The sequence below is a fragment of the Notolepis coatsorum genome, assembly GCF_963971535.1.
Source record: "Notolepis coatsorum genome assembly, chromosome: 10".
Classification (NCBI taxonomy): domain Eukaryota; kingdom Metazoa; phylum Chordata; class Actinopteri; order Aulopiformes; family Paralepididae; genus Notolepis; species Notolepis coatsorum.
In genome coordinates this window covers 103640745-103653061 of record NC_140174.1, presented here as the reverse complement: position 1 = coordinate 103653061, position 12317 = coordinate 103640745, and the positions used below count along the sequence as shown (strand labels likewise).

At 47.6% G+C, this 12317-nt stretch overlaps 1 protein-coding gene across 1 annotated transcript; it reads left to right on the top strand.

The window, feature by feature from the left end:
• Positions 1-8775: 8775 nt before the first annotated feature.
• On the top strand, positions 8776-11724 carry klf9 (Kruppel like factor 9). Its single transcript, XM_084322418.1, has 2 exons — positions 8776-9628; positions 10800-11724. The coding sequence occupies exons 1-2, from the start codon at positions 9163-9165 to the stop codon at positions 11078-11080; spliced, it is 747 nt and encodes a 248-aa protein (XP_084178544.1). The 5' UTR covers positions 8776-9162; the 3' UTR covers positions 11081-11724.
• Positions 11725-12317: the final 593 nt, after the last annotated feature.

Genomic DNA, 12317 nt, shown 5'->3' with positions numbered 1-12317 from the left:
GCGATTAGTTCATCAGTGAGCTGGATGCAATCCTACCTGGAGGGGAGAGAACAGATGGTGGAGGTAAACGGTACCCTATCCCCCCCCCCCCCTCCCAGTGAGCTGTGGTGTTCCACAAGGAAGCATAATAGGACCGCTAATGTTCCTAATTTATGCAAATGACATGTCGTCAGCTTGTGACTGCAACTTGTTCCTGTTCGCGGACGACTCAGCCCTGCTGGTCTCTGACAGGAACAAGTTAAAGGTTGAAAAAGCCCTCAGCTCTGAACTCGGCAGAATTTGCACCTAGCTCACTGATAACAAACTATTATTACATCTGGGTAAAACAGGAGTCTATTCTCTTTGGATCAAATAACAAACTCAGCAAGACCGACGGCTTCTCAGTTACAGTGGGTGACAATATTGTCACAAGGAAAGATGAAATTACATACCATACGGTTATCCTATAACCATAGTTATATGAGTATAGCGAGCGCTCTGCGCTCTAGTGGACCATATCCTATATCAGTCTAATACTGAATAAATGTCTTCACATGTACACACCCATCCGCCTGGCCACACCCCCATCCGCTCCTCTACATAAGCGGGGATGTGGCCATACTAACAGCTCCTTCCCAAGTCTTTCACCACCGAAGGCGAAGACCACGGGGTCCTCAGTGAGTCAGCACAGAGCGTTCGCTATACTCATATAACTATGGTTATAGGATAACCGTATGTTATATATCGTATAGCTTACGCTCTGCGTTCTAGTGGAATACAGGAGCTGAGCAGAGCGGAAGCTCGACAAATGTACCCGCTGAGGCCCCCCACAACCATCAGAACCGGGGAGGACCCGAGCCCCCGGACCCCCCTAGTGGAGGACGGGAGGGAATCGGATCCGACTGTGCGAAGAGGGTTTAGCAACTCAAACGCACAGGGCGAGCAGATCGTAGGACTTACCTTCCCACAGAAGAACCCACGACTACACAGGCGCGCAACCCACATGCCACTAGGGAATGAACGGGAAGAAAAAAATAATTTACAATCCCTAATATCACGGGGTCAAAGTCAAGAACCCAACCCTGTGGCAAGGCCGTAGCAGCAGAGCGCGAAGGAGGACCCAGCCCCAGGAAGGGTCAGGACCCCCCGGAAAAAAGGGGGCCTGGTGAGGCCAACGATGCCGCAGCATCGAGACCCCACCAGGCGGTCACTAGTGACACCACCCCCCACATCGCCAGCGTATCGGACAGGGCCCATCCAAGAGCAGGCCCTTCCCCCCTACAGCACGCCGCCCTGAAGCACTCAAAGAGGCTACACCCCCACAGCGGGACCAGGCAGCGCACCGGGGAGACAACCCCCAAAGAGGTTGATCCCTCAATCCAGGCAACAGGTCAAAAGGACTCGACCTGTGCCTGGAGCACTGCGGACTAGACAGGCGCCTAAGGGGTCTGCTGAAAACAGCACCCCGGCGGAAGGGGCGTTCGGTATGCTGTGCACCATGTTGCAGCCTCCACAAAAAAAACCCAACCCTCTAGAGGGGCCGAGGCAGAGAAGGCTGACACGATTGGTAGACGTCATGAAGGGTGCAGGGGCACACTCGCAGGCAGACAGGGTCATGCCCGGCCTAACCCGAGAGTCGACTCCGCTACCAACACACCTGGGCCCTCATGCATCAACGTGGACTTTGAACTTGACCTACTTCCACACGTAAGCACGGAATGTAGAACTAGCGTACGCACAGGGAAGTCGGCATTCATCACACGTGCGTACGCAGGCTCTATGGTCCTCCGTGTTGATGAATACCACTTTGTTCTACCGTCAATGCTCGTGCATGATTATCCATATATGGTCATGAAAATGAGGAAACACCCCCCATGGGATGTGAAATAATGGACCGACCCGAGCGGGACTCCGAGAAACTCCACGGAGAATTCACTGCTGTCGAACCAAGAAGACACTATCGCGTATTATGATTTATGGGATAAATAAAAGGCGGACTTGTAAACGGTGATGTCAGATATCAACGGCTCCCTAAAACCATTGCTGCAATTCTGCCTGGACAGCTCAAAATACTAATAAAGACCGTTCGTTGACCACTGTTTGGCGCTGGTTGTGTGTCATTATAACCGTGCTGTATGAATGCCTTTATTAGTTGTGTTCGATTGGCTATATGATTTTTAGAGGCATCTATTTTGTTGTCGGCTAATAAAGACCGCGCTGGAATATGACTGCCTTTTCCCGTGTTGTTTGATTAATACCCACGGATTAAAGTTCTCCTCAATTCTATTCCAAATCGCGATGGATCTCCCGTCAATTTTCTACCTGCTGCATATGATTTCTAGAGGCATACTACAATCTATTTTGATGTCAGTATTGGGTAGCCTATATAAACAATATAATACGAGAGCATAGAACAATGAATCTCACTGCATGTATGATGTATCCTGCCTTTCAATACATGAACTTGAATCCCATCATATAGTCTGTCCACTATCTGCATGGTGTCATTGCAATGCGTTTTCTATTCTTTCTTGTACAGTAAAAAGGGGGAAGAACACTATATTCATATGACTTATTCTGCTTACAGCTTCGAAATTCCACTTGTTTCGTTTAACGTAAAGCCTTTTAAATATAATCAAAACGTTCCCGTGTTTCGGCGGTCTGTGCGCAAAATAATAACGAGTTGAGCTTTATGATTTATGATGAATTGAAAATGGGGGACCCTGATGTAAACAAGACGAAAGTTGGTCTGCATCCCCAATTAACAATTGTATGTACTGAGCTGTACTGTACTGTACCCATTCTGCAATCTGTTAATAAACGTTTCAATCAATCAATCAATCAAGCTACGCGGAGCGCAGTCAGTCAGTAGCCTACACCCCGTATATTCCGATAACGCTATATAAACCATGAATGAATGAATGAATGAAAACTTTATTAACAGATTGCAGAATGGGTACAGTACAGTACAGCTCAATACATACAATTGTTAAGGGGATGCAGACCAGAGAAAGACTTTCGTCTTGTTTACATCAGGGTCCCCCATTTTCAATTCATCGTAACATATATGACATGCTGCATTCATTCTGAGAGAAAGATCTATTATTCCAAATGCTATTTATAGGGTTTTGACCATAATTACACTACTGTTGCTATCTTACAATGAACTATAATGAACTACGGTTCATACAGAACATCCAGTGTTATTATGCACAGAAGCTCATTTCCTTGTTGTAATAATATATTCTACCACTGGGAGCTAGGTACGCCAGGTCTGAAATGTGCGTAGATGTACGCACGAAGTCAAGTTCAAATCGAAATTGATGAATCCCACTCTTTGCTTAGAAATGATCGTACGCACGGGTTACGCACAGATCTGTGCGTAGAACACGTTGATGCATGAGGGCCCTGGAAACCAACCACCACCTAACAGGAGGCGGTTGTTCCTATAACCCCCCCAAGAAAAGGGGGGGTTAACCCAGGCCAACAGGTCGACAAGAACGAGTCCGGACCTGGGCCCGGCGGACCGGGACATACACAGGGATGCCAGAGGGGTACAAGAACTACCTCGACAGCCCCCTCCCAGGAGAAGAGAGGGGCGAAAAAAGAATGGAGAAGGACCAGGCTCCTTTAGCACAGCGCAAGGTACAACACAATATGGACCAAGCAATAGTGAAGGATAATACGCAGTGACATAACCACGAACACCTCCATAACATCAACCCCTGCAACGCCCGGGCCAACCCGGCATTTTCCCCCCGAAAAAGCACAAGTCCTTCAGGGTACCAGAACAGCAGATCTGCGCCCCGGCGGACAACGGGTTAACTGACCTGGTCCGGCGTGACCAGAACCAGTCCCGTGTCCTAATCACGCCACCATCCCCAGTCCTAAGAGGGGGGTAGGTACGCGTGTTGATCTAAAACATCACAGAGGGCGCCACCAAGACGGTCAGAACAAAAAAGCACCGCGCCCGGTGGCCCACCCCAAAAGCGTGAGACCCCTCCGCCAATGCTTTGATCTATTCCGTTATCTCCCCCCAGAGATGAACGAGAATTCATCGAGACTAACCTAGTACACTGGCACTCGGAAGAGACAAACTCCATCCTAGTTGCCCCATAAAAATGCTGTTTCAATGATGAGCAACCAAGGCGCGCAAGCCCATGCGTGGTTCCACACAGAAGCACCCAGGGCCAGCACTATGTATACGTCGAGACCCAAAACATATGAATGGTAATTCTAACAAGAACCCAGATAACGTTCCCTCCAAGCCGCCTGGGAGAGCGGCAGGAAGCTGGCCAAGACACAGATATGGGTCCCATATGACGCGTCAGAGGGAAAACACCCCTGTCAAACCTGCTCTGTATAAAAGAGAGGAGACAGGGAACCCCTAGAGAGACTTCCCGCGTGAGTAATAATTGAAAAGATATATGTAACATTGAACTACGTGACCAAAAGCTCAAGACATATGCAACAGAGCGCAGAGCAGAAAACTTCTTTTAAAGTTCTCACGCACCGCATAACTCATCTTGACAATAACAGAGGTCCGCAACATGGAGCCTGAAAAGAACTCACGGAAGTCTCACAACCAATAGAAAACGCGCCCAGTGACGTACTCTATGGCGGGGGGAATTCCGTGACCCACCTGCCCAAATATGGCGTGGGACCAGGGAACTCCCCCCCCCCCCCCCCTGTCTCCCTACCCTGTGACGCGCTGACCCAACAGCGTGACAGGAAGCCCGAAGGACAGGAGGTCCAACCCCTTGACCAATCAGAAAAAAGGGGAGGGAGGGTTTATCAGTTCACCCCCTCATGACCCCTCACCCCTGATACGATGCAATGACAAAGCAGAGCCATGACACCAGTCATATATGGCTTCAGGCTCATGTGCGAACCTGCCACTTGAATTTTTACACTTTTACCCTAAAGGAAGAAAAAACACAGACCAAGAGAGGGGCCAAGGGCCCTGGTACAAGAGCTTACACATGTAACTTCTGTAGGCCAACACCTAACCCAGTTGTGGATCTTAAATGTGAATACGATACACACAACCCTCCATCACAACAAAAAAGGGCAAAAGTAGACTCTCACTACAGTAAGAGGAACGCCGTTTTTCATGATGAGAGAAGACATAAATCCTTGATTAAGTACTAGTCACAGGCCTTGCTAAGTCCACATGACAGCGACCAAACAATTTTCAGAAAGAATTGCCTCTCTCTAAGCAAGAGCACAACCCCAGCAGAAGCTGAGGGATTTACACCGTATCCCCAAAAAACATAGTGAATCAACACACATTTTGTAAACAAAATCATATTTGAGGGGAAGGGGGGGGGGGGGGGCAGGGGAAAACCCACCCCTCACCACCTTACCCCTGATACGACGCCAAATGTGTAGAGTAAGCTTTACATCATGCACGCCAGCACAGCCGAAGACCTTGTTTGAACAGGCACAGCCCTGCTTATGTGTGAAAAAAACTTGCCACTTGTTATTGTCATCATTACCCTCAAGTAAGAATAACAAGCTGAGAGAGGGACTCAGCCCTCGATCACATGCCACTATGCACAGCATTGTAGGGTAACCAAGCCAGTTGTGGGCTCAGCCACGTTGTCTAACGTTACATGAACACACACAACTTCTCATCATACAACAAAACCCCAGTTCATTTTTACTCACGTAAAAAACAACGCTGTTTCTAGGTAGAGAAAAGCACAAGCCTTGGCCAACGCTAACCCAAGCTATACAAAGCGACCAAGACAATTCACACACAGCACATGTCGTATCTCCAAATGTAGTGAAGTAACATATGTTTTGTAGACAAAGACATCGTTATTAACAAAAACATTCGGGAGGGGAAGGAAGGAAGAGTGGGGCAATGTCCAATGGACATCTTACCTGCACCAAGGAACGCAGAACGAAAGGCCGCAACACAGGTTGGACTACCACGTTGACCAAGGCCTCTCGCTGGCCAGGCCAGAGGAAGCAATGGCCGGAGCCTCGCTCCGGCGAGACGCCTCCCTCCTGCAGCCGGTCATGGTGCAGGCCCGACTACATCTTCTGTCAAAGATGATGTCGTAGTCAGAGTGCCAGGGCCTGCTATTCTCACGGCTACGCCAATGGTTGTAGCATAAGCTAACAGCTAACTGATAGCATCAAGCTAACGTTCGCAGCCGAGCGAAAGCGGGTAGCTAACGTCGTAGCTAACAGCTAACTGGCTAACAGTTAGCTCAACCCGGCTATCGCTAACCACTAGCTAACACAGAAGCAAGCTAAGCGGCTACCACTGAAAACTGTACAACGTGAGAAAAGCAATACAGGCCAACACTTCAGACAGCCGCTGTCTTTTCCTCTTCTCATCCGAAGAAAGAAGGGAAAAGAAGGCAATACACGTCCCTCTTCAGAACGGTGTTTACCAGACACAGTGGTGCCGGCAACAAGTCCCTTGCGGACTATAGCCGACTTGAGCATGGAGATATTCTCATAATGAAACACCAAGCTCACCTCCCTCGCACCGGGTGCTTTTCATCTTTGAAAAACGGGGCCAGCACGGCGACAGTGGGTATCCGTTTGTCCAGAGACCCGGGGAATTGAACCGCAGATTCAGAATCACAGTCCCAGGAAAATAAAGCTCTTACTCTATGAGGAGCTAATGTTAACGTGGGCATCAAACCAGAACCCCCTCCACGTCGCTAAGTGGCAGCGAAAAAGGATACCAGCCTGGAGCCGACCTTCGTAAGCTGTGTAGTTGTTCCCCCCACAACCAACACACCTGGCGCCCGCGTTGCAAAAACATCACCCGCCCCAGAGAGGCCGTCAGCCCTCACACGGCCGAGCGCCTCCCAAGCAAAGTGTCCAACTGCAGAGCCGGAGGTAATGCCGGCGGGGATTGCTCAGCGACGCGAGCCCCTAATACGAAGCGCCGGTGGAAGTCAGAATGATCATCATCGTCTAGACACTCCGGTGGCGAAGACATTATCGCTGTATTTCCTCGAAAATAGTGAGAGAGAAAACAAAGATATAATGTCAACGCAGCTCCTTCTCTTCAACGTAGCTCCTTTCCAACTATTTCGGTACTAAACTCAAGTGGTGTATACGGACACATGTCGGTGGTGAAAATAAGGAAGGAGCTGTTAGTATGGCCACATCCCCGCTTATGTAGAGGAGCGGATGGTGGTGTGGCCAGGCGGATGGGTGTGTACATGTGAAGAAATGTATTCAGTATTAGACTGATATAAGATATGTTCTACTAGAGCGCAGAGCGTAAGCTATATGATATATAACTGGGTTCCATCCTAGAGGCAAATCTTTCCTGTGACAAAATGGCATCCAATGTAATAAAAAAAGTCAACCAATGAACTATATTCTTGTACCGGATCTCCTCTCTGGTAAACAAGAATACCCTGAAGACTCTAGTAGGAGCACTCATTCAAGGGTACTACGACTATGCTTGCCCCTCATGGTATCAAAACACCTCAAAGGCGCTAAAAACTAAATTACAAACATCACAAAACAAACTGGTCAGACTACTGCTTGACCTTACTACTAGAACCCACCTCACCCCTACACCACTAAGGTACCCATGTACATGTCAAAATACTTCCCAAAGGTCAGTGAATACCACGAACACAACACCAGAGGGCGCTCCACAAATCATGTTAAACCCAGATTCGGCTCAAACAAGGGACTAAACACGTTTCGCAAATATGCCACAACAATGTGGAACACCCTACCCACAGCCGTAAAATAATGTGAATCCCTACCCACCTTCAAAACCGCTCCAAAAAAGCACCTACGGGAGACTGCAATTCTAAACTGGCCCCGGTAAATGTCCAACCCCCCCCCCCCCCCCACCCAACCCCCCCAATGTACAGTTTCCTCCCCCTTAAATGTATATAGTTATTCTCTTTTAGAAACTCTGTCTGTAAATAAACAGTACTGTATATTTGTATATCTTGTATGTCATAAATGTCTGGATGTAACAGTACTGTATATTTGTATGTCGTGTATGTCATAAATGTTATGATGAATTGAAAATGGGGGACCCTGATGTAAACAAGACGAAAGTCTTTCTCTGGTCTGCATCCCCTTAACAATTGTGTGTATTGAGCCGTACTGTATTGTACCCATTCTGCAATCTGTTAATAACATTTCCAATCAATCAATCAATCAATCAATCTATCTATCAATCAATCAATCCCTGGGGAGTTGCAAGTTTGAATCTCTCTCCATAAATAGTGCTTTGCTCTTGAGCAAATGCACCTATACCCTCAACTGTTCCAACAGATTAAAAAGAGAGGAAAAAGGCCTATCATAGATTTCTCTTCAAGATTTAGACATTAAGCAACCCCTGCAGTAATGTAAATATGACTTGGGAATTACACCACGGATATTGTTGAATTGTGTTATATTGGAAAAGCAATTACTTTGATCAATAATGTCAATAATTTAACTTGTTTTTATGTTCAACGTTGCTCTGCGTTTGCATCTCAGCTTCATGCTATATAGAGCAATGTGTGTGGCAATGTGCTATGTTGACCCTGCACCGGGGACACTCTGCAGGCTACCAACGGCCGGCCCTCTTTTCAGACTTTCCTTCAGGACTGGCTGTGATCAATCCAGTGAATGGGTTATTCTGAGTAGCAGGGACGCGTCACGTTTCCTCTCAGCCAATTGCAGTCCCGTTTTATTATGACACCCTGGGATTCCGCGAAATTGTCTCCGTGAGTTGAGAAAAGTGCTTCATGCAGTAAAATAGGACAAGTTGACGCATGTGAGTGTGAGCACAACAGGAGAGAGAGAGAGAGAGAGAGAGATGCGGACACAATAATAACTCCAGCTATTATCTCGCGTCGCTGATCTGGTAATATATTGAAATGAGCTAAAGTGGACACTATTCTAATTGTTATTATCTCTCGTCCTGAACTGAAGGTTGTTTACCCGGCGTTACCCCATGCCATGAGTAACACGCACCCATTTGCGCTATAGGCCTAGTAGTCACATTGAAGACGACGACACGTGTGGATAGTGAACTACATGCTTTCTGAGGAGTGCGTTGCGATGATTTAGCCTATTATTCGCACAGATAATTGGATTGAAAGAAGCGCTCAAGCAGAGGATTCTGTGCATTTTCACTGTAGTAGTAGTAGCCAGGCAGTAGCCTACTGCACAGGGGTCTGACTGCCGGGGACCATGTCAGAGGTTGCGGGTCTCTCTGCGGAGCGCCTCTCCAACCGACCGCCGGGGAGCGCTTGTCCCGATGCTGCCTTACTAACGACAGAGGACACGTTGAAAGAGAACAGGACTTTATTGATGGTCGCGATGATTTTATTGGACCTGAACAAGTATAACCCCAACAACCACACACTCAGCAGCGGGGGCGGCACCAGGTGCCTGCAGGGGGGACACGACGCCAGCAGCCTGCAGGACCGAGGGGCAGCGCGCCGGCTGAGCGGCCTGGACGGGGACCCGGTGCCCGGTGCGCGGCTGCGGCACAAGCAGAATTCGGGGACAACGTCAACGAAACGGTCGCGGAGTAGAAAGACTGCTGCGAGACACGATCAGTCTCCCGAGAAAAGACACTGCTGCCCCTTTACCGGGTGTGGGAAAATGTATGGAAAGTCGTCCCATCTAAAAGCCCACTTAAGGGTCCACACTGGTGAGTAGTTTGATGATTGCGTTAATTATTATTCCCAAAGCAGTTGTGTCTTTGGACTTTCAATATGAATTGAAAACGGGGGACCCTGATGTAAACAAGACGAGTCTTTCTCTGGTCTGCATTCCCTTAACACATTGTGTGTATTGAGCCGTACTGTATTGTACCCCATTCTGCAATCTGTTAAATAAAGTTTTCATTCATTAATTTCCTTGAGCTATTTAGCTGCCCGCAGCAGCCTATATAAATAAGTTATACGATCTGATATTATGTCTAAGTAAGTATCTATCTACAATTATACCTATAATGTGACAGCACGTGATGTGTAGGGGACAGGACAGAAATGTTTATCGGAATGATAGTCTTATTATTAATGTGTCCAGTGGCAGTGGGCTCTGGGGTGGTGTGTCTCTGCACTGTTGACACGCAGAGATTCTGTTCTGGGAACAGCGTGTGCCGCCGCCCCTAGGTCTGGTAAATAGTTCATGCGTAGTTCAGTTATTAAAAACAAGTAGCTTGCCTAATTGCCTAATACACCGTGGCCTCCATGAACCGCAGGCTGTTAGACCAAGCCATGGGAATCATGAAATCATGTTATTCTATTTTAATGTGATCAATTAAGCCAAATCATATACATAAGGCCCGGAACATGTGCGCGGTTACGGTGTAACAGCGTCGGACATGATGTATCACCTTTATGATTTACATGCGGGTCACTGCGACATTGCTGTCCTCACATGTTCTGGTCCCGAGATAACCCTGCGCCACAATTTCCTCATACGTCATCCACCTCTCACTCCCCTCCGCCCCCTTCTCATCTGGGGTTGTAAACAACAGGAGACATGTGGTGGCAGACAACACGTGGGGGGGTAGGCCTATTAGCCTGTTACTTACTGCTCCAGTTTTAAGTGAGGCCTGTTGTTGTGACCATAGATTTTTGTTATGACTCACTGTTTTTCAATCTAGAAGCATTCACAGAGACGGGAAGGAACACCTCATTCGGTATCCATTTCCAGCCAGGAAACGGTCAAAGCCCTGGCTCCTAACAGTTGATTTGTCTACATAAAAAATTATCTTGTTCCAAGAAATGTCTTACCATTGGCTCACACTTTTTTTGTATCCCTCCCGATTCTCGTGTGTGTGTGTGTGTGTGTGTGTGGGTGGTTCCCCTCAGGTGAGCGCCCCTTCCAGTGCACCTGGCCAGACTGCGGCAAGAAGTTCTCGCGGTCGGACGAGCTGACGCGGCACTACCGCACGCACACCGGCGAGAAGCGCTTCAACTGCCCGCTGTGCGACAAGTGCTTCATGAGGAGCGACCACCTGACGAAGCATGCCCGAAGGCACGCAGGCTTCCATCCCAGCATGCTCCAGTGCTCCTCCACCGACAAGAGACGTCGCTGCTCCTTGTCCGTCTCCTCCTCCGACTCAGGGGACCAAAGCCCTGCAGGGGTGTAATACACACCCTCATACACACACAGACACACACACACCCTCAGTCATACACACACACACACACACCCTCATACACACACAGACACACACACACCCTCAGTCATACACACACACACACACACCCTCATACACACACAGACACACACACACCCTCAGTCATACGCACACACACACACACCCTCATACACACACAGACACACACCCTCATACACACGCGTATTGGGTGACGATTTGTGCAGGACATTCCCACGCTTTAGCCCTTTGTCCCGAGAAGAGAATGTCCCACATTTCAACAAACCCGGATTTGAAAAATACGTTAAATATATAAATTCTTATTGTTATGTCTAGTTATTAATCGGCAACTATGCTCCAATGCCCAGCAAGTAGCATAGCCTTTACACTGGTGTCTCCCTGCCTGCCAGTGCCACCGAGACTGTCTGCAACCCTGTGTTGTGGTGGTGGTGTTGTTGTGCGCAGTTTGAGTACAGTAGACTACAATCTAGAGTACAGGAGTCTAGTCTTGAGTACAGTATACTACAATCTAGAGTACAGTAGTCTAGTCTTGAGTACAGTGTACTACAGTATTGAGTACAGTAGTCTAGTCTTGGGTACAGTAGACTGCAGTCTTGAGTACAGTCGACTACAATCTAGAGTACAGTAGTCTAGTCTTGAGTACAGTATACTACAATCTAGAGTACAGTAGTCTAGTCTTGAGTACAGTAGACTACAATCTAGAGTACAGTAGTCTAGTCTTGAGTACAGTATACTACAATCTAGAGTACAGTAGTCTAGTCTTGGGTACAGTAGACTGCAGTCTTGAGTACAGTCGACTACAATCTAGAGTACAGTAGACTACAATCTAGAGTACAGTAGTCTAGTCTTGAGTACAGTATACTACAATCTAGAGTACAGTAGTCTAGTCTTGAGTACAGTAGACTACAATCTAGAGTACAATAGTCTAGTCTTGAGTACAGTAGACTACAATCTAGAGTACAGTATACTACAGTTTGAGTACAGTAGACTACAGTCATGAGTACAATAGTCTAGTCTTGAGTACAGTATTGAGTACAGTAGTCTAGTCTTGAGTACAGTAGACTACAGTTTGAGTACAGTAGACTACAGTTTGAGTACAGTAGACTACAGTTTGAGTACATTAGACTGCAGTTTGAGTACAGTAGACTACAGTAGTCTAGTCTTGAGTACAGTAGACTACAGTCTAGAGTACAGTAGACCAGTTTGA